This window comes from Scomber japonicus, chromosome 3, assembly GCF_027409825.1.
Source record: "Scomber japonicus isolate fScoJap1 chromosome 3, fScoJap1.pri, whole genome shotgun sequence".
NCBI classification, from domain to species: Eukaryota; Metazoa; Chordata; class Actinopteri; order Scombriformes; family Scombridae; genus Scomber; species Scomber japonicus.
Window position 1 is genome coordinate 27,418,785 of NC_070580.1, and position 27,343 is coordinate 27,446,127.

At 40.3% G+C, this 27,343-nt stretch overlaps 1 protein-coding gene across 1 annotated transcript in view; it reads left to right on the top strand.

The window, feature by feature from the left end:
* The window catches only part of nav1b (neuron navigator 1b), a 51,446-nt gene extending 24,208 nt beyond the window's left edge, over positions 1-27,238 (top strand). The window contains exons 6-34 of the mRNA XM_053315142.1: positions 7,909-8,059; positions 8,916-9,216; positions 10,688-11,435; positions 11,922-12,335; positions 13,201-13,245; positions 13,324-13,490; positions 14,046-14,252; positions 14,873-14,925; positions 15,188-15,211; positions 15,736-15,813; positions 16,637-16,645; positions 17,692-17,775; positions 18,265-18,270; positions 18,314-18,425; positions 18,525-18,646; positions 19,157-19,165; positions 19,722-19,900; positions 20,094-20,256; positions 20,515-20,713; positions 21,816-21,910; positions 22,005-22,100; positions 22,660-22,828; positions 24,221-24,456; positions 24,585-24,739; positions 24,839-24,910; positions 25,649-25,845; positions 25,955-26,073; positions 26,247-26,444; positions 26,552-27,238. Coding sequence (XP_053171117.1) covers positions 7,909-8,059; positions 8,916-9,216; positions 10,688-11,435; positions 11,922-12,335; positions 13,201-13,245; positions 13,324-13,490; positions 14,046-14,252; positions 14,873-14,925; positions 15,188-15,211; positions 15,736-15,813; positions 16,637-16,645; positions 17,692-17,775; positions 18,265-18,270; positions 18,314-18,425; positions 18,525-18,646; positions 19,157-19,165; positions 19,722-19,900; positions 20,094-20,256; positions 20,515-20,713; positions 21,816-21,910; positions 22,005-22,100; positions 22,660-22,828; positions 24,221-24,456; positions 24,585-24,739; positions 24,839-24,910; positions 25,649-25,845; positions 25,955-26,073; positions 26,247-26,444; positions 26,552-26,635 — 4,492 coding nt within the window. The 3' untranslated portion in view covers positions 26,636-27,238. The remainder of the gene's footprint in view (positions 1-7,908; positions 8,060-8,915; positions 9,217-10,687; positions 11,436-11,921; positions 12,336-13,200; positions 13,246-13,323; positions 13,491-14,045; positions 14,253-14,872; positions 14,926-15,187; positions 15,212-15,735; positions 15,814-16,636; positions 16,646-17,691; positions 17,776-18,264; positions 18,271-18,313; positions 18,426-18,524; positions 18,647-19,156; positions 19,166-19,721; positions 19,901-20,093; positions 20,257-20,514; positions 20,714-21,815; positions 21,911-22,004; positions 22,101-22,659; positions 22,829-24,220; positions 24,457-24,584; positions 24,740-24,838; positions 24,911-25,648; positions 25,846-25,954; positions 26,074-26,246; positions 26,445-26,551) is intronic.
* The last annotated feature ends 105 nt before the right edge of the window (positions 27,239-27,343 follow it).

Below are 27,343 nucleotides of genomic sequence, written 5' to 3' on the forward strand. Positions count from 1 at the left end.
CATGAAACAATACACCCTATTCCAAACTATTAGGTTGTACATGTGGCTCCTTATAAGACTGTGGTTCTCAGAATGAAGTGTGTATCAGCTGTACTGTGGACTACATCTGTGGGGGGAAGTTTCCTGTCTGAGCTTGATGGAGACTCTACATTAATTTTCCAGTCCAATAATCGGACGACGAGTCCATTTTCTTGAGCACCTACTGTCCCAGACGCAGCCACTGATGCATCTCAGACCCATTTATGACACTGATATACCACTGCTCTGCGATGATGGCCTGGCAGTCCTATTTGCCAAGCTACAGTATGGTCAAGCTTGATACAGAATAAAATTAGTCCCCAGAAAGATCAGAAATCAGAAATGTGCTAAAAGCTTTTCCGGCTATATGTGTAAATCAATGAACACAGTGCTTTCATGTGATGCCGTCATAAATAACCTCCCTTTTTGTTTCATTGAATTGAATGTATTGAGTAGAAGAATGCCTGCTCTTTCTCAGCTTCAATTCAAATTCCTGTTAAGTCCTTTCTTTTTCAAAATGTCAAGTGTCCCTCATTTTCTCTAAATGCCATGTGGTGCTCCCATTAATACACAATTACAGAGCATACACACTAAACTGCAGCAATAAGAGGCTCAGCTTTAACTCATTGTGCCTCCTGCTGGAAATCTAATGTCATGCCACCACATGGAAACAGGCTGTATAACAATTTACTATTAAATAGCTGCCAATTTGAACTGAATATTAAGAAAGTAATTTAAAAAGAGCTTATTGACCCACATGATTTCTTGTCAATGTTATTTACTGCCTCAAAAATCTACTTTTAGACTCACATATTGCTGCAGAGTTTACTGCCTCGGGGGCAGAATTGATAGATCAAAAGCCACAATAGTAAAGGTCAGATCATGAAAATGGTTTCCTGTCTGCAGCAAAGGTCTGACAGTGTTATGACCACTCACAGATGTCCTGAATCTCCATTAAAACAGTTTGTAAATAGCCCAGCCCACTGGTGGCAACATTACTCAATGGCCTTCCACGTAAGCAAATACACAGAGGATGTTTCTGACACAAGCCATTTGGTTTTAAGTGTAAGACAGCTGTTACGGCACAGCAGAAACATGACTTCAAGCCTTTTTCGATGACAGCTTGTTTAGTGCGTCTGTGGTCCAGCTGAGATAAACAGAAGACATGAGCAATGCACTCTTTTTTTTACTGTAAACAATTTCACTCATCATTCTAGTGAAAGAAATACACACCCAAGTTTTGTTGCTATTAGAAATTGAAGTTTTGAAGAATGTTTTATGATGTTTGTTAGCGAAACAAAAACAACAACATGCAGACAGGCTTGGTTCTTTGATGGTGATGATGACGCAGATGAGAGTTGATAGTATCAAAAGATGCAGGCAGACTCAACAATCTTTTTTATCACACTAGCAGCTCATTCTATTAGAGTTTTTCAGGAATTCCTGTATGTCTGGTACACTCACTGACAGCAAAATGGCTGCTTAATTTGAACAAAAAAGCAAAACCACAGGCGTCTCAAATTCCATTCATGCTGACTCCATATTTGTATTTCAAAATGTGGACTGATGTGGAAAAACATCCTGAAGAGCATAATATATCACAGGGGGTCAATAAGCTCTCAATAGAAACAGTTGAAAATCCTAAAGTGTACGTATTGTTTCCTGTGTTTTCTGCATCTTTGTGTTTTCTGCTTTGAAATTGATTCATGGCGTTTGGTCACGTACGCTCCTTTGTTGATACATTTTAAACCAAAATGACTTCACTTAGAGCCAGACTGATCCAATTTGGCGTGCGATGTGGACTGGGTGTGGGACTGTACCTCCTGGAGTGATCAGTTTACAGGGCAGAGATCTGGTGAGATCATCACCATGAGACTGTTCCACTGCTAATGAGAGGGGAGGGAAGGTTTTCCAAGGCTGTTCTCATGCCTCACTGGAGGTCCTCGTGTCATCTGTGGCTTTGTGGTTGCACTTGCACTGATTCAGGCCTCACCTTTGACTGAGTTTTTCCAGCTTGGGCCTCTGAAGGTAATGAATGAAGATGGAACACATTTTATTTTTAGGGATATTCATCTTTACGTAACCATCTCCTTAATAAGATTCCTGGTTCTATTATAGCTCAGCTTAATATGGAAGCCCATCATTGCCAGGAAAAGAAAAAAAAAAGTAGATGAAATGTTATGCGTGGCAAAAATAAAAATACTCATAAGTCATAATTATGAGAAAGTAAAAAACATGACGTTAGATGTGGTGTTAGAAGGTTGGTTCACAAATTTTAAAGTCTGTCTTAAAACAACAGTCAGGTGCCCAAATGAACACTGAAAGAGGTTTTCCTCTCTGTAATCACTCCTCCTGTTCATACTGGCTATTAAAAGATATCCCTTTACTGTAAATGTGTGTTCAATGTAAGTATCCTGTGTCCACATATTCATTTTTACCTGAAGTTTCTATGAGGCATCAGTAGTCTGAGTTAGTCATATCAAGTGGATCTCTGCCACATTTACAGTCTTTTTAGCATCAAATTCCCTCTTTGTGTTTCTTTGGACAGTGTCTCCATGTTGAGCTGCAGTGGTAGGAACAAAAAGAGGGACTTTGGCACTAGACTATAATATTGGAAGATATCTACTTGATTTGACTAATTTGGGCCAAAGCTTCATAGCTTAGCTTCAGAAAAAAGGACTGTGGATTTTGGCCCTTATCAGTTACTCTGTTCCCTCATGAAGGGAACTTCTAATGGCCAGTATGAACAGGAGTGATTGCAGCACACAAAATAAAATAAGAAACTTCAAAATTGAGCACCTGAGTTGGAATCAGTCAGTCAACATTTCATCACTTTGGCTACTGTATGAGTAGGTTAATTGGAGAAAGAGAGAGCATCCAGCATATCTTCACTTCATACTTATTTTCTTACATTTTTTAAAATTAGTATAACGTTTTTCAAATGGAAACGTTCACTTAGCCATTAGAAAAGAATAGAGTGCTGAGCTGTTTACTGTTGGGAGGAGAGCTCAGAGTTTATTTTTTATATTAGGCCAATTTCACAGCAACAGTGAGTACATTGTCTGCTTCCTTTAGCACATTTAGCAACGTAACAGCAGCAGCTAATACTTACTTCATCTCTGTGGCTACTGGCTAGGAGTGCTAAGAGGTTTATACGTAGCAACGTCATCAGACCATGTGAGGACAGATTTAACAAGTGCTTGGGGAAATGGCATTTTGACACCAAAAGCACTTAGACCAAAATTTGTATCTTCAGATTTGAATACATAGGGAATACTAAAGGGAAGTTATATCAGTCAGCGAATATTTATTTATACAGCGCCAACTCACAACAAAATCTCAAGGCACTTTTCACATAAACCAGATCTAGACTGTACTCTTTTATAATGAAATCCTCAAAAAATAACGTACCCTCACTTGGGGGTGCCATAAAGTGGATGAAAAGTTAGGACTATTCTAAGGGCATGTGACTGACAGGGGCCCTAAAAAATATAAGAACATTAGTAGATTTTTCCATAAAAATGTACATATCACTAATAGATATTAATAGAATAGTTCATTTACAAATATTTTTTTATGCAGAATGTTGCATGCATGTCTACACAGTGTTATATGTTCATAGCTCAATGTCCGTAGATATTGTACAGTTAGTAGCTATAGGACTACAAGAGAGTTGCAAGCCTTCACAGGTACAGTAGAGGTGTGGTTACAGACATTGCACGTGGAGCCCCATGTGATATCTGTTCATGGGGGCCCAAAATCCCCTAGCAGCGCCCCTGCCCTCACTTTAAAATACTTGACAAGAGAAATGTTATCGATAAAAGCACACCTCTAGGGCAAATATGCTTCAACATCAGTCCACCACTCTCAAATATTGTGATCAGTTTAATCAGATAACATGCGGGTCAGTACTTCGTGACCTTTAAAGCAGAGTGATGGACCTTGATGGACCTTATTACCATGGTTACCAGTCAGCCAGACAGCCATTGGCCATCATGTAATATGGGGGTCTCTGGGTCTCTCCCTCTGGCTCTCTAGTCTCGCCATCCTGCTCTCTCTCTCTCTCTCTCTCTCTCTCTCTCTCTCTCTCTTTTCCCTTTTTTTGGGAGATGGTGGGGGGGTGTTGCCGAGCGGCAGACCGGTTCTTGCTTTTCGCTGAATGGGAGGAAATGGACCTTCGCCATCGGAGGATATGATTTTGATTACCAGCACTTAAAAAACAGCAAAACGTTTCATTAAAATAATAAAACACTGTATCGGTGACAAATGAGCGGCCGTGTTTTAATCGGAAAAGTTCCTCCGCTGCAGTCTGCACCGAGAGCAAAACGGACTTTACTTTTTACTCCAAGGTAAAGATGACATTGCATTTACTGTACTGTATTCAATTGTATTTAACATTTTATTTAGACTGTGAATGCTGATGAGATGAATTTATGGCTTCTTTTATATCCACCAGCATCTCTTAACGATGTTTTATTTTTTATCTCATAAAGAGTCGTAGCTTCAGGTTAAGTGCATTACATTAATCGGCTTTGATATGAACCTTAACCGAAGCCGATCATCTCCTCTTGAGTAGCTAGAGGTTGAAACCGGCTGCTTTCAATGCAGTTTTATAAACTTATATTGCAGGAATACTGTAACAATAAAATGGAGTTCCTAATTACTATTCATTTGAGCCTGTAGTGTTACTATGAAGTGTGAAATGCGTTGACAAGAAGTTAAAAATGCTTAGAAAAAAAAAAGTGCAAGAACGTATGCTGATGGTTGTTTGACACCAGGAATTATAACATCTGTGCAAACAATTCTTGGAGGACGTTGCGGTGCTGCTACCACAGCTATCTGTGTAATAGAAGATGTCTTCACCACTCACTCAACCAGAGGCATGCATGCACTCCCTGCAGCCTTTTGTCTTCACTGTCTGTCACGCAGAAAATAGACACAGCGCCAGAGGCCAATGTTAAAATGCAGCCTTTCACTTTCTGCTACTTTATATGGCTTTATTGATTATACTATGGCATTTTTTTGATAAGAACCCTAACAAATGAGCATGTCTAAGAGATAGACATGTGTGCTTGAAGGACATGTTCAGAGTTTTTCAAGTCTGCCTTAAAACAATAGTCAGATGCCCAAATGAACATTGGAATAGGGTTTTCTTGTTGTAATCGTTCCTCCTGTTAATGCTGACCATTGGGGGACAAAATCCACAGGGCTGCTTCTGAGTAAAAATGCATTTAAAAGTTTATCTGAAGCTAATATGAAGCTTCACTCATCCAGATTAGTCAAATGACCTTTCATTTCAAGTCATTTTAGTGCCAAAACCCCCTTTTTTTGTTACTATACTTCCACCTCAGTTCAACAGGGAAAGACAAAGATTTGATGATAAAAAGACTGTAAATATGGCAAACATCCACTTAATATCACTAACTCAGACTGCTGATGCCTCATATAAGCTTCAGATAAACTTCAAAATGTTTTTGGGGTTTTTTTTTGCTAAAAATGACTGTGAACACATTGTGGATTTTGGCCCCCATCACTTGTATTCAAAGTACATTTAAAAGAGACCTTTTAATAGCCAGAATGAACAGGAGGAATGGTTGCAGTGAGGAAAACCTATTTCAGGGTTCAATGGGCACCTGACAGTTATTTGAAGACATACTTTAAAGATTGTGGAGCTATCCTTTTTCATTTCCTTGCATTGTACCTTTTGCATTGTGCTCAAACAATGCTGCAAGTCTCACATTATTGGTAACCAGCGCTTGTGTGTATTTAACAGCAATACTCTTAGATCCATTTCCAAGTCTGGACAGTGATTGTAATGTCCCCACCCTGCTCCACCCCGCCAACCATCTCAAGTCTTGTTGAACCAAAACATTTTCTCAGCAACTCAAATAATAGCATGGACACACAAATCAGAGAGTCGTTGGAATTTTGCCACAGAAAACAAGAAGTTAATTGCCACCCCATGTATGAAGTATGCACTTTGCTGGCGTACTCCCACCCTCTCCCCTGACTGGTTTTCACCTCTGAGAGCAGACAGTTTGGCTTGTAATATCAACATCCCACAAGCCCTCCTGCCTCTTCTTATGCTGACATCCCTGAGGTGTTATTCATTGCCCCGCTGTCACCCCTGACAGAGGTGGTATTGTTCATGTATACCACAAACATCTGGGCTCGGCGTAAATCATAGTTATTCCACTTATTGGTGGTATTTGAAAACATTTTATTATCTCAAATCAAATATTTATCTCATGTTTTATGCCGCTCTTGTCAAACTTCACCTCTGAGGTTTTGTATCTGCGTCCACAAATCTTCAGTAAATTGTTGAGTTTTATGCATCCGAATGCTCACGACCGGTACAAATCATAGGGGTAAGCCTCCTCTCTGTTTTACAACTGTGACTACAATTCAACTGCAGCCATGTGATTAAACCCGATTCTGAACGTGTACAGGCCATTTTTGTCTCTCTGTATTTTTCTATGCAATTCCATGTTCCATGGCTCTGCTAATTGCAGGCTGCGGACCCACAAAGTGCATTTTCAGCTCAGTGGGGAAAGCAAAAGAAAAGGGGGGAAAAGAACTGATTCAGCTCAAGCAGTGACTCAGCTTTAAAGGAGGCTTATTAATTTACCTTTTCCACTGTGCCACATTTCGGTGCGCCAACATAAATTCAATTACCACCTGTGGTTGCCAGTAGTAATGATGGGGAACGTAATTACACAAAATGTGAGCTGGACTTCCATCTTACTCTCTGGAGATGTAATTTTTAAATTCAACAAGGCATTATTACTCCTCTAAAATACATAAAAAAGTTTTCCGCCTTAATTTTAAACTCCCTTCAGACTCTCAATCGCTTTATCCTCATGTAATGTTTTGGTTGACTGAAAGGCTACACCTCTTGTTGAACTCTACATTTTTAATCTATTCCAATACAAACGCACGATCCAGAGATCCTCTGCTTAGTGAGCAGCCTCATGGAGCTGCTGTGGGACTGCCCATCCCTGTCTTCCTCACGCGAGGGGGCCAATCTGGCAGCATGTGTTTCAGGGCGATGCAGGACTTCATAGTGGGGTGGAGGGAAGGGTCAGAGAGGGTTTAGGAGCCTGTCACTCCAATTTCTCCTCACCCTGCGTCTTTAGAGCATACCAGACCGCTAACTAAACCCGGAGCTGTCAGTCGCCATACTTTTCATTCAGCGTGATTTATCAGCATATCCTGTAAAGTTTTCCTTGAAGCTAATGGTTCAGGATGGCTGTGTCTTGGCCTCGGTTTAAAAAACTAAGGTCTTGTTGTCATGGTGATTTATTAAATTATGGTTAGATCTAAAGTTTTACAGCTCAAAATGAACTGCTCAAATGTATTCACCTTTTAGAACTGTTTGTTAAAGGTAGGTGGTATTGGGGGAGGCAAGTAGATACGGAAAAAATGAGAAGTTGCAAGTGAAACGGCACATGTATGGTTAAAACAAGGTGTGTGATCTCCAGTTAAAAAATGTCTTTTTTGGATAATCCTCTTCACACATTCTGGATTCATCACAATCATTGAATTACAGCCTCTGGCACCATAATCATGATTTGTTTGATCCAAGTTATAAATATTTCAATTTAACTGTGTAAAAAAAGGTTTTTTGATCATATGAATACCAAAAATTCATTTTTAAAAGTGTAAAAGGACGTTATGATACAGGCAATTGGAAAACTCCTACTTTATTGAGCGGCCACCTACAGAGACGGCTTACTGCAGCCAGATGGACTTATTGCTGTTGCTGCCAGCATTTTCTCCCTCCAAACTCAAGATTTCTGCAGCTCTACCTGATGTATATTCATATGGTTGTCATTTACTTGATAAGTACACACTTTTTTTTTGCCAACTTGTCGTTCTGTCTTGTTTCAGTTGGGATGAAAGCAGCTCCATCAGCAGCGGGCTCAGCGATGGAGACGGTGATGGGTCAGAGAACCTCAGTTCAGAGGAGTTTAACGTCAGCTCCTCCCTCAACTCTCTGCCAAGTACACCACTGGGATCCAGACGCAACTCCTCCGCTATGGTGAGCTGACATATTGTACCTACTGTAAGAGCCTGTAATGCATCTTGTGGCAAAGCTGGGCCCTACCATATCTTGTTTTGTGTGTCAACGCAGTGCTAAAGATTGCAACAGAGGCCTTTACTTCATGCATTTCCAAAGCTTCACTCTGTGATTTGCTCTGTTTTGTTTGTTAAAATGCGAGTTCATTGTTTTGACCAAGGCCACAAGACAGCACCACAAACCTCACCACTGTTATTAAAATAAAACAAGGGAGAAAAAATGTTTAAAGATTCATCTGAAACTAGAATGTTTACTTTGCATAGTGGTAATGGTTTCTACCTTTTGCACAGGTAGATATTTTTGACTTGCTCTTCTGATAATTGCTTACTTACAGAATGCTCATTGGGAAGAAATGAACATTAGTGCTTCTCAATGAGCCATCTGTCGCTCTATATCACATTAGTGTAGTGCCAAGAAGCAGCATGACCAATTTTGTCTGCAGTGCTACCTCCTCACTGCGCCACATGATAGGTTTTCTTTTACAGTTTAGCTGTCTTTTTTTGTCCACTGCACAGTGGTACATTCAAAAATATAAGCTCCAAGCTTTTCTGTATTCAACTCAAGCCTTAATATATTCATGCATCTCTGAAAGTGTGAAATCCATAAACAGATTTTTTCAATTCTTGTTTTTCTTCCTTTGTCTTCCTCTGTGGTTTTCCTTAATCCACTTGGGGCATATCAGTCTATCTCTCACTCCTTCCCACTGGAATGCAGTTGAGATGAAACAAAGATTACAGAGAACAGTCAGTTCCATAGATAACACAGACCATGTCTGATGGTTACCCACACTGTGCCTCTTCCTTTCCTCTCCCCGCAGCTCCGCACTGACGCAGAAAAGCGCTCCCTGGTGGAAAGTGGACTCTCTTGGTACAGCGAAGACAGCAAAGCCAGCCACAAGCTCGATAGTTGCAGATATGACACAGGGAGTCTCAAGACCGAGGCTCCGAGTAAGTGGAGAAAGAAGCCACCGAGCCTCAGTGATGATACAGCGGGTAAAGGAGAACTGAGGAAGCCTCAAAGTCTGGGTCATCCAGGGAGTTTTAAGAAAGGTCGTAATCCTCCTGTGGGCATAACCTCCCCTATCACCCATACCTCTCAGAGCATGCTAAAAGTTGCAGGTGAGATCTGATGACATGTTCTTAATTCATCTGTCTCTCTGTTTACCTGTTTTCTCAGTCTGTCTTTCTCTGTTATTCCTCTCAGAAAGGAATTTGGTTAGTCACTGATGTTTTTAACTTGGTTTAAAGAAATCTGTGTCATCCGTTCTCTCTTTGTATGTTGAATCCAGTTGCAAAACAGAGCCTGTTTGTAAAGCAGCCAAGCCGGATATCTGCTTGGTGTCAAAAGAAATACACAAGTTATACCCCTTAGCGTAAGCCAGGGTTTGATTTGTAGCACAGCACAGTATACTGAAAAAACTGCACCATGAAATCCATTTCCGTGAGGAAAAATCTGTGCTTAAAGCCCAAAGCCATGTTGCTTTTATTATCTCAGAGAAAGCATGTTACTGTACATGTCTGCAGAGACACAGTGTCTGCCATCTGCTGCAACTATATTTATTCTAATGCCCCTCAGTCCTCAGCAAAACATCCCATAATGTTTCAATAATAATAGGTCAAAATTCAGTTCCAATACCAATATTTCTCTGCGTGTTATTGCAATTTCCTCAACTTAATTTCACCTTTAAACATTAGTGATTAAAATTACATTTGATTGTATGTTTTTTGGCTTCAGCTTGAAGGGAAATAACATAATTTTAGCTGATGCTTTTCTAAGGCTTGGTTAACAGAATGTCTTATCACATGTTGTATTTTATGAATTTAGAACTTTTGTCCCATTGTTTTTACCTTTTCATTAAAAATAAAATCTAATTGTACTCTTTGATTACCCTTCAGTTACTCTTTTCCTTTCATCATTTAATCTTTGCATATTTAATACCTCTGCACTAAATCATTTTAATGATTCATACGGAACATATTTTGATTGATTATGGCACCTGGATATGTCATGCAAGATGATAAAAAAGGTTTAATTTTGTATTATGCTCATTTACAGTAACTCAGAGAGTCTTTTAGTGAGACACAGTTGACGTCATGGGAATATAAAAGTTCTCTAAGTAAATACAGATGTTTCTTGTTTATATTTTATCTCAACTGCAGTGGATGAAATGATATGTACCTTCACTTTTATGTGAAGCTGTCTAGTTAGAGAAAGATGATGTATGCCTGTGTTGATTGTCCATCTTAGCTTCAGTGTCATTTTTGTGTGGTTGTTGTCATTTGTCTCTGCCGAGCGCATCTTATTCATATACTGTATGCAGTGTATTATCTTGCCTGGCTTTTAATGAAGGCAGTTATACTTTTACAGTGTGTTTTTATTTATTTATTTTTGTCTTGTATGTTTGAAATCCACTTAAACCAAAAACCTTTGCAAAAAAGCACTGACCTATTATATTACACTGGTAAGGCAACAGTGTGAACAGAGCTGCCCTCACTGTCAAAATCATAATTAAATTTTAAATATTTAAATTGTGATTGAAATTACATTAATATTGTTTATTCACCTATTTTGTCTTTCTTTTTGATGCAGCACATAAAAGTGAGAAGCCACAGGATAAATCCAAGATTTCCATCAAAACTGCTGGTCTCCAAAGGTCTCGTTCAGATGCTGGGAGGGATCATCATGGAGAGCACCGCAAGCCCCCTTCAGGTTTAGTTAAACCCACTGCTGGAGCCTCCTTTGGCTACAAGAAACCACCAACAGCCACTGGTACTGCCACAGTTATGACAGCAGGGGGCGCCACCATCTCCAGTGGCTCTGCTACTGTGGGGAAAACTCCCAAGTCATCTGGCATCCCTGTGAAGCCTGTAGGAGGAGCAACACCCTCAGGTCGCAAGAACAGTTTTGATGCCAGCAGTGAGCAAAGCTTCCTGGGGCCAAACGCCCGAAACAGCATACAGTACCGCAGCCTGCCGCGACCTGCCAAATCGAGCACGCTCAGTGTGATTGGTCGGCCTGCATCTCGGCCTGTCAGCGGTACTATTGACCCCAGTCTGTTGAGTTTGAAACCTGTGAGCATCGCCTCCGCAGGCCCAAGGGTTAAAGAGCTGAGTAGCTGCAGCAGTAAAATGGCTAATCGGACGAGCACAGGCCCAGTGAACCAGACGGACAGAGAGAAGGAGAAGGAGAGAGCCAAGGCCAAGGCCGTGGGCGTTGACATAGACTGTAGCTCTCTGAAAGGAGATGAGTGCACAGGAGAGTCTACTGTGAAACTACACGGTCTGAGACGAACCAGCAGCAGCAAATACCCTGAACTGTCATCACCTACCACACCAAGGTGTCTCTCATTTAAACACTGTTTTAAAGAATCACCAAAAAGAAAGAAACATTTCTTGATATCTAGCCATACACGTAGTAGGTGATTACCTGGATGCCCTGGATTTTTGTACAGTGGAAGGGAATAGAGTTTCAGCTATGGCGCTCACAGGATTGAGAAATTGCATCTAAAAAATTTAACAGCAATATCTCTTTCCAGAGACAGTGTCGCAGTTACAGTTAGACATGATTCAGAGTAATGGGAACATCATTTTTTTGCATTTATTTTGCTCTTGATAGAACCACTGTGTGCATGGCTATGTATCACTAGAGGAATGAAACAATCCTTTACAATGAACAAAAAATCAACTGAAATTAATGATCACATCACACATGCATGGATCCAGTATTGACATATGATACATGTTTTTTAAGTATAACATCATTACTCATGGAATCACCCTAGTTTACATATTCTGACATCTTGTTTTTCATACCTGACTCCTAGGATGCTGAACACTAAATCTCTGGGTCGTCCACCCAGCTTGGCTCACCTGGACAAGGTCAACTCCAACAGTCTCGACTGCTGTGTGACCATCCAGGACCTCCCACCCAAAGTACCCCCTTATTCCAAACTTCAGGACTTGGCTGGTTCCCACACTGCCACTCACCTCACCCCCAGCCCAGCACCTGTGCTCCACATCGATTCTCCTGGTTCCTACACCAGTGAAAGCCTGAGCTTGAGTGGATCCCCGCTGCTCTACCCGAAGCTATCTGGCATGCACCGCAGCATGGAGTCCCTGCCTCTCCAGATGAGCGTGCCTTCCAGTGCGAGATATCTTGCCATGGAGATGCAGGAAAAGGAGAGGGGTACAGGAACATGGGGAGGTGGAAGCAGGACATCCCTCAATCTCTCAGATGGGTAGGTCTCATCACAGGAAGTGAAATCTAATTACCATTCCATCTTTTTGTCCTAAGTGTATGTTGTTTTTGTGCCTCTGGAAAAGGAAGATAGTGTTGGTTATTCACCCTTGATAGACTAACATTTCAAGTGGATACTTGTCATTTGAAGTGAGGTTTAAACAATCATGGATAAGCCTCTTAAATAAAAAACAGCTAAATGGTTTTTTTTGTTATTGTAGGTTAATTTAATCTAATTAATGTGTAAAAACGTATGCTACTTTAATGCAACAAAGGGAACCACATTTAATGTGATTTCTTTAATTTATGATGTGAAAGTGAGACAGGGACCCTGCGCCAGACGAAACAAACTTTTTTTTTTCGCCATTCAGTATTTTTTGGCAACTTAATCAACAACAAAAGAAAGGCACATTATTTTAAGGAACTCCTAATAACCCCAAACCCTGCACAAAAAAAGTACAGTTAAAAAAGAATGAAACAAGAGCTTTCATCTGTTATCCTCACATCAGTAGATCAATGGTGTTTTTAGAAAGAAAACTGAAAATTGGTTATCTAAGTAGAAGATCTTACACATCCACTTTTCCATCTTCCCATGAATCAGTAGCTGTAGAGGCAGCTTCATTTATTTTAGCAGCTGAGTTGGGGAAACATAATGTCAAGTTCTTTTAGTGTGGAGACATCCAAAATTGGGCTTTAAGTTTCTTAGCAGCCAATATATCAACTAACCATATTTTATGTGCACTTCCCGGTAGTGGAAACTCTGAGAAACTCTCAAAACTAAATGATTCGATGGATGATTGGGTTGATGCAAGACTGTTTTCAGGCACTTTTCATTATTAATAACTATTTCTTCTCCTTTTTCACAGCCTGCAAACAAACAGGAATACCTTGCCAAAGAAAGGCTTAGAGTAAGTCAATACAAGTGCTATCATCTACATTTATATGACATCAATGTAATGTATGTTTGAAGTTAAAAATGACCCATTTCTTCTTAGACGCTATGGCTCAAGCCTGTCAGAGAGTGATGGGAGCAAACCAGCAAGACGCCACTCCCACAATATAGTCAGCATGACGGATAGCGATAGCCCCCCTCAGCTGCCCTCTCCCACCCGCCCACTCCACCCCTCCTCCGGCAAGTCCCCTCTCACCAACGTGGGTGAGTCTGCTCTGTTCCTTTTGGCTGCCAAGTTCTAAATGCATTCACTGCTTCAGCTTGAGATCTTTGATAAGCCATCCATCTTATCGTTGATTATAACTGAGGATAGGGATATTAAAAGGATACTGTGAGAAAAGCCCAACTTAGTTCTTAAACTGAAAAATGTTGACACAAGTTGTCAATTATAGATCCAGTTATTTCTGAGTGGTGAAATGATAGCCAATTAGTGTGCTATCAGATTTACTGTGTACTCTTTACTATTACTATCCCATATCTCCTAACTAATTTGGGTTTGGGTTTAAGTCTGAAAGTTGCAGGAGATGAAGGCAATAAGGGGTCAAGTCAGGCTATATTTATCACATTGACTGTTGTGGAAACCGTAGTGTTGGCTTTCACTGAGTCATCAGAATAAGGGGCTATACCTAGGTGAGCTGTGTGTGTGTGTATATGTGTTTGTGTGCGTGTGTGCGTGTGTGCGTGCGTGCGTGCATATTTTTCTGCAGCCTACAGTTTCAGTGCCACTCACTGTCTTTCCAAACATCTCTTCTGTAATAGTTGCCCCAATTTCCAGTGGCACCCCGAGGATATCACGCTCCAACAGCATAGGACCCCCCAGTGATTCAGCCTGTGATCTCTATGGATCCTCCCCGCCGGGCAGCACTATGTCCCTGGCTGACCGCCCAAAAAGCATGATGCGGTCAGGGTCTTTCCGTGATTCAGGGGACGATGGTGAGCAAGCTTGGTTGGCCTCCCTGCAGGGGAGTCACCAAGGTGTCCTCAAATGAGACAAAGCTGTCTGCTCTTGCACGCAATCTGTTGGGCAAAATGTCAGAAAGCCATTTGTTTTTATGAATAATCACAGTGCAGAGGAGGCTTTGTGACTCCATTTTAGATTATAAGCTAGTTATATCACTAGCTGTCATGCAGATGTTGACAAAACAGTTCGAACTTGCTTTCAACATGAGATTATCATCAACTCCAAGTTAATTATGTATTCTGTGCTATAACAAAATCAGTATTGTTCTCAAACACAAATAAGAAAGCACAAACTGAAACAGGCCACTATGCCTCTTTGACTTTATTTAATATGATAAACAGACAAATCGATCTAATTCTTCAGTTATGTACGTGTATAAATTTCCCTGTTATTTACATGCCGTTAATGATTGAGCTTGACATTTTTACAGTTGTCAGTAAAAAAAAAAGAGTTTTTCTCTTGCTGTTTAATTCATGCACCACTTTGTCATTTTTGATGACGTGAGATTAGACTGTAGGTGAAGATGAATTGTTGCTTGACATCTAGTTCTGGCTACAATAGTAAAACCTATAAAACTGCCTGTAATAGAACTCAGTTATAATATTAATTCCTTACCTTTTTGCAGTGCATGGCTCTGTGCTCTCATTGGCGTCAAATGCTTCTTCCAACTATTCCACTGTGAGTACATCGTCATTTTATGTATTTTTATTTACAAAATGTTGGTGTTGCTGGAGTTTAATACATTGTGTCATTAGTTTATGTCCTCAAGTGGAAAAGAATCATGTATGAAAACCCACATGCGTTTACAAAACACTACTCATAAAACTTCCTGTCCCCTTTTTTTTACTGTGAATAATTAGTTTTTATGACTGCGCCCTAAAGTTAATGCTCTACCCCATTCTTCTTTATTGTTTATTTGCTTTCACCATGCCTTCTTTAGAATGAGGAGAGGATACAAGGGGAGGTAAGGCCAACGTGCCGTAACTCTTCATCTCACAGTGTGCCTTTTCCCTCTGCATCATCTGTCAGTCATTTCCTGTTGAAACGTGTCCATTCGTCAGATGGTGTTATCAGTGTTCAGTGAAGTCTGGGACCACAGATCTTTATCTCAGAAGCTCATAACTCAGTTCATTTTCTTTTTTATCTCTAATATTCTCTAATATATAACCCTCAGTATTACCTGCTACCATTTAATAAAGAAATGTTCAGACCTCCGTACAATTCTCAGTGCATGAGAAAAATGTCACCCCATGAATTTAACATTATATCATATAACAGTGTGTTAATCCTGTGTACTTCATTACTGTTTCTGTTGTGTGTTGTTTCATATTTTGTGTTTTGAGTATTGTTTGTTTTAGTTAACCAAACAAAACCACACATTTAAACACATTCCATTGCTGCATAACCATAATCAAAACTTGTATTAACAACTTCAATTCTGGCTTTTTGTCCATGCTGCTTGACTAACATCCTGTTATTTGTCCACAGCAAATCCGCAAATTGAGGCGAGAGTTGGAATCATCGCAGGAAAAAGTTGCCAACTTGACCATGCAGCTTTCTGCTAATGTACGTAAGCTTTTCAAATTTCGCTTTTGGATTCTTTTCATGGACTAATTTGTTGATGTCTTGGATACATGACAGAATTTTGTGTGACTAATCCAAAATGTTGATTAAACTTTCTTGAAGTGATTGTGTTTTAAATCCACAACCAACTGGCAAAAACAGAAATCCCATTTATCAAACTTTATTGCCCTGCACTCTGTGAGGGTCATCTGCAGGAAAAAAATGTTGTTAAACCTAGTGGACTGAGGAAAATTAAGACAATAGTAGATGGTTGTTGACTCTAATGCATAATTCTTACAAAAGTGAAATATCAAGAAATATTTAAGATGATTTGGAGTTTACCACCCTACCAAAGACTCAGCAAACATGTCAGCACCAAGTTGTCCGGCTAACAGCTGTTTGATCTATGGACGTCCATTAAATCTTTGTCCTTATCACTTGCTTTTAACCCTGCACTTTAACCAACTTTCCCTAACAAGTTACCCACCCCTGCTTCTATTTATGATCTCACCCTGCAGCTTCTAGATGCTTGACTCTAGCTGTTGTATCACAGTCAACTTTATTTTAACCCCAGCTCACTAACACAGAATCAGTATGAACTACAGTCTCCTACTTGCCTTTGCTATCAACTAACCTGGGTGTTTTGACCATGATAAGTTATGATCTGGGTGTGTTTGTCTTTATATGTTGTTTTTTTTTATGAAAAACTGAATCCCATGCCTGACAACACTTTCCCTCTTTTTTTACGTTCTTGGCTGTATTGACTGCCGGACTTGCCACTGTCTGCCTCCCGCTGACCCGCACCTCTGGATGCTGGGTGTAGCAGCTAGGCCAGGTTTGTTCGACTGTTGCTTCTAGATGGCTTTCTGTCGCTTCCGCATGATTCTGAGTGAAACTCCAGCTGACAAGTTGCTATTAGACATCTCTGTTGGGCTTCCAGTGTGGCACAGCAGACCCCTTAACGGCTACATTGAAGCATTTGTCGATGGCTGCGACTAATAATAGCTTTCATTATCGATTAATATGCTGACTATTTTTTTATTCAATTAACCATTCAAGATGTGTTGCTTGATTTGTCAGAGCATCAGTTTAGAGGCCAAAGATATTCAGCTGAGAAATGAGACAAATCCTTTGTAAAGCTGACACAGTGATCAATTACTTAAACTAGAAAACAATTATCATGATTCTTGATTGCTCTGTCCATTGACTAATCAATCTATTAATTAATTGATTCAGCACTAATACAATCCTTGTTAGTTTACTTAGATTTGTAAACCAAGATTATAGTGTGACCTAACACACCTTCAGGCAGTGAGGGTCTGCTGCTCTAGAGCAAAAGCTAAGCGTGTTGCATTTCTTATCAGTCACATTAATTTCTTTTTCAATTTTACTTCATCATCCTTCTTCATTATATCCAAATCAGGTATGTTTTCATCAGATTTAGAGAAATCCAGCCATCCATTTTAGAGGATTTTAAATTTGTTATTAAAGACACTCCACCATCAGCAGTAACGATGTGAGACATCTTAAGGTCAGCCTAAAGGTCAAACATCAGGTCAACTAACCCTAACCCTCACATGCAGTTGATAAGATATGTGTGCTCCAGCGCTACACCGCCTCCCACCATCACTGCCATTACCCTAACGTCCTCTTTCATCTCTAACACCATCCACAGCTGTCCACTTCCCCATCCCCTCCCTCTTCACCTAGCAGTTGGAAAAAGCCATTTGCTTGATGTGCTGTGAGCGTGTGAGACTGCAGACTGATTCGATGCAGCCTGGTGACTCATACCTGTCTGCTGTCCCTACCCCCTCCACCCCCAATCCACCCCTCACCCCTCACTTTCTGTCTCTCTGTCTACCTCTGTTTATTTCTCTAAAGGCAAATCTGGTAGCAGCATTTGAACAGAGTCTGGCGCTGATGACAGCACGTCTGCAGACCCTGTCCGTCTCCTCAGACCAGAAGGTATCTCACTGATATCATGACGCTAATTAATGCTGTTCCACCTGTGACATTGATGATAAAAACCCACAATTCCTATTCCTGATGGTTTACTTAGGTTTTTAAACCAAGAATAAAGCATGCTAAGCTATTAGTTGATTTATTTTATACATTTTTATTGCACATGAATAAACCCTGCTCTAAATAAGCCAGAGTTAGTCCAAAGGCTAGTTTTCATCCATTGTCCCTGGCCAGGTGTGAGTTGGCCTAAAATCAAAAAACAAATTTAAAACACTGTTTGTAAAGACAAGCTAATTACATCTGTTGTCAGAACCTGTCAGCAAAAGAAATCTACCAGGTGACATACAGTAATCGTTCTGGAAATGTGATGTAGGCCAAAGGTTTGCATGGCAGGATTTCCATGTTGTCATTAGCCACTCAACACAACCTGTCATCCTCGTTGACAGCAGATAGTCATTCCACAATCCTCAGTTCAGTAGAATCTTGTTTCAGTTACCAGCCTGTAAGCTAATGAACGCATATTGATGTGTCTCCTCTTCAGGACTCTGAGCTCACTGAGCTCAAGGATACCATCGAGGCTCTGAAGACCAAAAACACAGAGGCCCAGGAAATCATTCATGTGGCTCTCAGTAATCCAGACATCACACCTAAAGGTACAGAATATGCTAGGAATGTGTAGTAAACAAGCACATGCAAAGATTCAATAGCTTCCCTTCATTTGCTCTATTTCTTTCTTTTCTCCTTTCATTCAGAGCTGCTGATCAATCGGCAGAACTCCTCAGAAAGCATTTCTAGCCTCACCAGCACCACCAGCCACTCAAGTATGGGCAGTCTCAAGGAGCAGGAGGCCAAGAAGAAGAAGAAGAAGAGCTGGGTGAGGACTTTTAAAATGAATCTGTTTTGATGTTTTCCCAGACATTTGGAAATGGGTTTTATATAACTTAAAGCACAAGATAGCAAGTGCTTTAAATAACTTTAAACCAACATGCTGGCCTATGCTGTAAAACAGACACATGCACTACCCTAAACACATTCATTCAGTGACTTATGAGTATTCTATTTCCCTCATATTGTCAGAGAAGGGAGTTAAAACTATCAAAGCATTTTTTATATTGATTTGTATATTTTTTTGGTTGTTTGTTATTAATTCACCAACATCAAATTCATCCAACTTTGAATGTTAGTTCTTGTCTTGACTAGCGTCAGTTCTCAGTATACAGTTTGTGCTTGATCCAAAAAATAAAATAGCTGATGTCCTAGTTCGTGTCCCTGCATGTGTGTGTGTGTGTTTGTGTTTGTGTGTGTGATTATCCTATCTCGTTCCAAATCTGTTTTTAAGTATGACTCTGGTCTCTCCCTCACGCTGCCCTGCTTTTCATTTCAGGTCTTTGAGGTGAGTGATGTTGCTAAAGTAAATCAAGCCTTAACTCCTTCCTCACTCTGGCCTGCATGCAATCTATGAGTCATACTTGTGAAATGTTTGGAAACTTTGTGTCATCCATGTCTTACCATGCATGTGTCATCATATCATTAAATACTTTATTGTACAACAACAACTTGATATATAGATGGCTTTCAGAGGCTTTTAATTAGAAGTTCACCTCATTTCTCTCTCTACATCATAATTAAGTAACATGTACATCATAGACTAAACTAATAAAATACTTCATTATATTATTGTTCATTTTAACTCCTGCCACTATTAACTCAGAAGTTTAACATTAAACCAAGTTAGAGGAGGACAGATTCTGCCTCAAAAGGTATGTGTCTATTATATATGTAAAGTTCAGGATTACATAAAAGAAACATATTAGAAGAAATTTCACAATAAAGTGGAAACCAGGTGTTTAACAGAAACTGAGGAACCTGTCTGATACAAGCAGTTCAACATATACATGTTTTAAGGAATTGCTCATTCATTACATTCATCTCTTATGTCTTCCAAACAGTTACGCAGCTCTTTCAACAAGGCCTTCAGTAAGAAGGGTGGTAAGCCAGTGGGGCCATATGCTGACATTGAGGAAATTTCCACCCCAGAGTCCTCAGCACCTTCTTCTCCCAAAGTCCACCACGACGGGGAGGACCCTTCATCATCAATGAAATCCTCAGCTTCTGCATCGTCATCCCGGTAATCCTCTCCCTGCACAGGCACAGATTCAAAACTATAAATGCACTGTATGTATTATATATGAAGATCACCGTCAGACATATACGACCTGTGCAAGAAGGATATTTATCTAACTTTCCATTTGTGGCTGTCAGTCTGCTGATTTTTGCTACCTTTACACTTCTCTAATGCGATTTGAACTGAATATCTGCAGACTCAGTGTCGGGGATGAGGGTGACGTGGTGGAGGAAAAAGTTGTATCAGAGTTGCGCTCAGAACTGTGGGAGAAGGAGCGTAAGCTGACAGACATCCGCCTGGAGGCTCTGAGCTCTGCCCATAAGCTGGAGCAGCTGCAGGACACCATGACCAACATGCAAGTAAGTGTGATGTGTTCCTTTTTATTTATTTTTTGCTCACCAAAAAAACTAGATGTCATTTTTATTGACTTTTAGATTACTTTTAAACCACCTCATTAACTTCCTGTGAAGAGTCATTTTTCTACAGTTGTATGTCCATGTTCACCTTGTAATTCACCTTTCAGCTCTCAAAATAATCATCTCCCCAGTAGGATTGTGGATGTGGCATTGTGACTTATGAACATGCAGTATGACATGTACTTTGTTTTTCCTTGGTAGAAAACAGTGGAGAACCTGAAGGCTGAGAATGACCATCTGAAGACAGGAACTCTGTCTCCTTGTCCATCTCCTGGACCGTCCAGCTCCGTTTCCCAGTCTTCAGGTCTCACTGCTCTCGGAAGTTCTTCACCACGTCAGTCAGTAGCCATGAACATGCCCAAAAGTTACAGCAGAGGACTGAGTGAGGGGACCGGCTCAGGTACAGTTTAATCCCCTGAGATGTAGGAAATGTAGTGTTATAGATTATACCACTGTGTTAGACAAGCAGGCATAGCATGGAGATGAAATGGTAATATTTATAGAGTCAGGACAATATACTGAATTAGTTTTAAATACTTTTTGATGTCTTGTTGAACTAAGAAATGGAACATCAGTGTATAATTTCACAAACCGGCTCAGTGTATGTGACAAAGCGGGGAGATAAGTTAGGTTGAAGTCCCAATGAAATGTTTTATTAAAAAGTCAAACAACATAACTACATTTATTTACAAAAGGCATGAGGTGTGCAGAGTAACTGCATCAGTATAAATGAATAGAGTGTATGGATGAATGAGAAATGTGAATGCTGTTGAATGCAGAAGAAATGCCAAAACAAACCCAAACCCCAACCCCGGAGAGATGTGAAGCCTAGGAGAGAGAGAGAGACAATGAGACTAGACTGATAGTTATACCTTGGTACAGGTGTAGCCAGGTGTCATTACCTTAACAACCCTCCCTGACTGCCAGCTCCTGCAGAAAGTGGCCAATTGAACCACTGCGGGCAGAAAGGGATGGGTCATAACAATAAATTATTGATAAATGTATCACGCATTTATTCACAATCCACATATGTGATTATTAATATAGTACAGGTCTGTGTAATATAAACATTTATAGCAACTACTCAAGAGAGTATATACTCGGCTATTATTTGCATTTAAAAAAAACAAATGTTCAACTGCTGTATTTAAAAGCATACTATAACAGTATAATCACACTAAATAAAATTACCTGCTTTCATTTTAAGCATCAGAGGCCAATATCAAACAGTGTGCCTAAAAAAATCAATAATTGTATTCAGTATACCTGCATCTATTTAACTTTTTAACACACGGATTACCAGACTATGTTGAATTCAGCAAACATTTCAACATTAATATTTGTTTTTGCCATGTGACCTCAAAGGGGCTCAGTGTTATTTAGCTAAAAAAGGCAAAAAACCAAATATTGCATGCATATGAATCAAACTAGTGTCACACATGCTACATGATCGGTCTTTTCTTCTTTTGTTTCTATCCTCTTCTATTTTTTCCTCTCAGCAGATGTCCTCTCAGATTCTCTCAGCCTTTCCTCACAGAGAGATGATCATCGTGTGAGGGTGGTGGTTTGTGTGGCAGATTTACATGTCTTCAAAGACGTAAGTATGTTTTTTTGTCAGCTGTTCAGCTTCAGACTAATATACATGACTGTAAATCCCTGTGACACCTACATGTTGCACATTATATCAACAGGAGGTCAAACAACAGGATTTCTTCATCGGCACTGTCAGAGTGAATGGCAGGATGGACTGGCCCATGCTTGATTCAGCTGTCAGCCAAGCGTTCAAGGTGAGACGGCGTCTTCTGACAAGTTAGTTCAGTGTGACCTGCACAAGTACTGAATGTACAGCTTGCGTCAAGAACACTCACGTTTGTAATTCAGCTGTCACATTAAATTTAGCTGGTTAATACTTCAAGGAGTTATTACTGCACAGAGATGGAAACCGGAATGCAAAAATAGCATTTGGACTCATGTTGAACTTGTGATTTTAAATTTGAGCTATTTGAATTTACTGTGCCAGTTTGGCAGGTTCTTTAACAAGGTAATCCAGGCAATGCATGTTGGGAATAGCAAGTTCAATTGGTGGTTATATTATGATGCTCAATAAAACGTAAAGTACTCATGAGCAGAAGCTTGTAACCCCCTGTACAGATCATGTTTACTCTGACCTTTGACAGGCATTAGAAGCCAGCTCTTCACTATCTATGTGAAAGATCACAGCGGGAAGTTGTTATTGTTTTGTCTTTATTATTGTGCTCTTACTTTTATCCTTGTAAAATGATTCTGTCTGTACACACAAATTCATGTTTTAACAATCTTGTCCTTTTTCTGCCCTTTTCATTCCAGGTCTACATAGCCAAAGTGGACCCCACCTCCAGTGTGGGCCTGTCTACTGACTCCATCTACAGCTACAGTATGGGCCATATTAAGAGAATTTTGGGAGGAGAAGCTCCAGAGACCCAGCCCTCTCGCTGCATGTCCCGAGGCCCCAGCAGCATTACGGTGGCTCTAAAGGGTGAGTGAAGAAATGTGAAATAACTATGACCCAGAATATAAAATCATACTGTTAAGAATGAAGATTTACTTCCACAGATGTGGAAATAAATGAATATAGGCCAGCATTGATAGCATCTAGATTTTATTAGGTTAGATTACTTTTTGTTTTGAAAACCAAGTTGAATTCAGGCCCAGAAACATGATTTGTGCAACCTAAATGTAGAAAGATTGAAAGATTTTGTTTTGTTTTTTTAAACTTTTTTGAGTCAGATGTTGGGTTAATCAAATAAACTGTTGTCTGTTGTCTGTCGTCGGTCTGCAGCTTTACTGTTGGAGTCTTTCCATTTTCTTTTTTTAAAGCCAGCTATTCAGTTCTGAAACAATAAATCTGTTGATTGAAGGACATATCCACACAGTTACATATGATTAATACATCACCAGGTGTCTTTTCTCTATCAATCATGTCTTTTTGCAATTGAAAAGTTGTGCAGGGTTTATTTTAGGAGTTTAATGGTCTGACCTCTTCATTAGAGCTGCTACATTTGGGCCTGTCTGTCTTCCTGTCTGTCAGATTCAGTGTTGTTTTTTTGCTTTACAGTCTTTATATTGAACGTGCATTTAGTTGCATTGAACTCAAAGCTGTTTTCATGCTTAACCAAAACATAAACTCAACAGCTGATGCAATCATTAACTTAACAAAGGTAAAACTTGCTTTTCTGAAAATAGCCTAGTTAAGATTTTTATGGTCAATTTTTTTTCACACACATTTAACATTGTCACTACCAGTGCAGACGTACGTGGGTTACATTAGTAACAGTGGTGTTTTAGTTATGCTAGAAGCACATATGTGGATCCCATCAGTGATTTTAAACCAGAGCTTTGATCAGTGAGGCGAGCTCTGGTTTGGTAGTCGACCCCTCTCCACCTTTGCATGCAGGAATGCATGGAGGGAGTGCTCGGAGAGCTGTGGAAGCAGTGGAAGCCTAGACAGGCCCTGAGTAACATGATCTGAGTGCAGCCTGGTGTCAGCTAGGTCCAGCTGATCAACCAGCCTCAGACGCATGGGCCCCATAGAAATTAAGGTGGAACATTACACTCCTGCAGGCTGGTGGGGGTGCACAGACTCCCTACACTTGATGCTAAGCTATTTTCAGAGCAAAAATGTTGGAGCTCCATGTTGCTTATGAAGGACATGCGAGGTGATACAAATCCATCTTCCTACCCGAGCCCTCCCCGTTGGCTATGTATATTCTTTCTAGCATAGATATTAACAGAATTCTTAACTTAAACTTAACTCCACACTCAACTTCACACATCACCAACGCTAATTTGTGCTGGGTGTTTAGCGGATAATGAATTTGTCCTTATTGTTTTTTACAGTCCAGTCTCACTTGTCCCTCACTGTGTTCAGGTTTGAAGGAGAAATGTGTGGACAGCTTGGTATTTGAGACCCTCATTCCCAAACCTATGATGCAACACTATATCAGTCTGCTTCTCAAACATCGTCGTATCATCCTGTCTGGACCGAGCGGAACGGGTAAAAGCTACCTTGCTTCCCGGCTGGCTGAGTACCTGGTGGACCGCAGCGCCCGTGAAGTCACAGATGGCATCATGGTCACTTTCAACATGCATCGCCAGTCATGCAAGGTGACCGAAACTGATGTCCCATAAGACCTTACACAACACTGGATTATTTGGTCTGTCATGTTGTCAACTTTGTTTCATCGCCTCATGTCGCTGTTTCTCTCTCTTTCTCTTTCCCTTTCTCTCCACAGGATCTGCAGCTTTCTCTTTCCAACTTGGCCAATCAAATCGATCGGGAAACCAGCACATCAGAAATACCGCTGGTAGTTATTCTGGATGATATTCACGACCCTGCTTCCATCAGCGAACTTGTCAACGGTGCTCTAACCTGCAAATATCACAAATGGTAATCTCCACATCCACATATACCTAAAATAGCTACAAATATAATCATGTGATTATTTATTACAGTGTCTAATGCGTGTGAAATTGTTTCGCCCTTTAGCCCGTACATTATTGGAACAAGCAATCAACCAGTGAAGATGACAGCAAACCACAGCCTGCACCTGAGCTTCAGGTTAGTTGAAGAAACAGATGTGGACTATCTTCTGCACTCCTATTGTTTGTGTTATGGATGAATGTCCCCTTCCTGATTACTCTCAGATAAGATTTCAAGCTCAATGTGGAGTAAACAGGTCAATAGAACAAAGATGTGCTTAAGCAGATCAATACTTAGACGTGAGTTAATGTCTTTATATGCAATCTGATGCTGTATGATTTGATACATTTTGATTTCATGCCATGAATACCAGTGATGATATTACTTTATGATTGAGACTCAGTGAAAAATAACAGCAACAAATCTGAAATTGAGCGTCTTCTCCATTTAAGATAATTGAATTTCCTTCAGAAAATGTTCTGTTCCCGCTACCAAAGAAGAAAACACAAACATACAAGGGTTGGCTGTGTTGACTGCAAGATAAGCCACAATTACACCCATGGAGAAAAGATATAGTCATCCTGTATGTGCCATGAAACAAAAGTGAAGGAAGAAGTTGATGAATTATTGATATTTCAGTGATTTGGTGGTTTAATTACATTTTCACTGTAAAAATAAAGTCTCACTTGTCCTTTGCCCTGCATATTTAAAACATTGATTTAAGTCATATAATGATTATATATTTTTTAGATTCACTTTAAAACTGAACTCAAAGATCTAATATGAGTGAATAAGAGGCATGCAGTGTAGCTAGTGAGCTAGACTGCTGACCTTATCCCCTCATTTGTATTTTGATTTGACCTTTTATCCTCGCAGGATGGTGACCTTCTCCAACAACGTGGAGCCAGCCAACGGCTTCCTAGTGCGCTACTTGCACAGGAAGCTGATGGAATCTGAGGATGAGAGAAACTTGACCAATGAGGACCTGATCAGGGTGTTAGACTGGGTGCCCAAGCTGTGGTATCACCTGCACACATTCCTGGAGAAGCACAGTACATCAGACTTCCTGATTGGTATGAAACACTCTAATTAGGACAGGGCAGGTTTTTTTTTGGAAATATGTTGACATCTTTTTGTATGACTGCATGTTTCTCAGTATGTGTCCTCCTGTTGTCTCCTCAGGCCCATGCTTCTTCCTGTCCTGTCCAGTCACTGTGGATGAATTTCGATCATGGTTCATTGACCTTTGGAACCACTCTATTATTCCATATTTGCAAGAGGGTGCTAAGGACGGTATCAAGGTGAGAAACCAGAGCCATCAAATCCAAACAAACATTTCTGAGTCCTAGCTTATAAAAACACATCTGCAGCTCACTCTCCAGCTGGATTCTTCCTCAGGAAGTGGCGGTGGCTTCCGTTTCACCAAAAATGTTACACTCTAATTTTACTCTTCTGGTATGTTGTGACTCTCTAGGTCCACGGCCAAAAGGCAGTATGGGAGGACCCGGTGGACTGGGTGAGGGGCACCCTTCCTTGGCCGTCTGCCCAGCAGGACCAGGCAAAACTGTTCCACCTGCCTCCCCCCAGCATAGGCTCCAGCAGCCCTGGGCAGCCGATTGAGGAGAGGCCTCACAAGGAGACTCCACCCAGCTCCATGGAATCTGATCCGCTGGTAAGAGTCGTGTCGTGATCTTCTTCTTTTCATGTATGAAATTTGTCAGCGTTGAAATCAATACTTCCAGATTTCTGATTTGTCAACTCTTTCTTCTTCTGTTGTAGATGGCAATGCTTTTGAAACTTCAAGAGGCTGCCAATTACATTGAATCCCCTGACAAAGAAGACCCTAGCCTGCCTAAACTTTGAACACAAAGCTTACTGTACACTTTACACTTAGCACTTCAAATGTTATTTTTATTTTTTTATCAACTGTAATGACGCAGTGCACATTCAGGAACAAACCAACCCTCAGAAATGGTTGTAGGGTGATTTAAAACTGTCATTCCTGCGCTTGGAAGTCAAAGCGTGACTGGTTAATTCTAAATCATCTTAATATACATACAGTATTTTCAAAAACTGTTCATAAGTATTGTATGAGAAACTATATACTTTAGGATATAGTTAACTGGATGACATTCACTTCAGTTCAGAACCCTTTATATCACTGTAGTCCTCTTAGATCGGTGCTAATAGCTCAGTATGAAACTCATCGTCTCAGCACTGATACTTCAGGTGATTTCTGCAACAGTACACCGTGTCCATCCTGCTTTGTGCTCAAGTGCATCATGGGGGATACAGTGTGCTTTGTCAAATAGAGGTATTCTCAATTAATGGTGACTCATTTTGTAAAAGAGTATGACAGCATGACAAACGCTATTATTTATTGCAAAGTTCTTTGGTACATATCTACTGTATAAGTCTTTCAAGGCCAAATCTTATACATATGCAATCCTGAACTTTACAACCCAAGCAGGTGAAACAAGTAAAATGCCTTAAGAACAAAGACGTCAGTGTCACCCCAACTTCAGCAGAGTATACTGGTGCTTTCATTAATATCATCCCGGCATGGAAAAC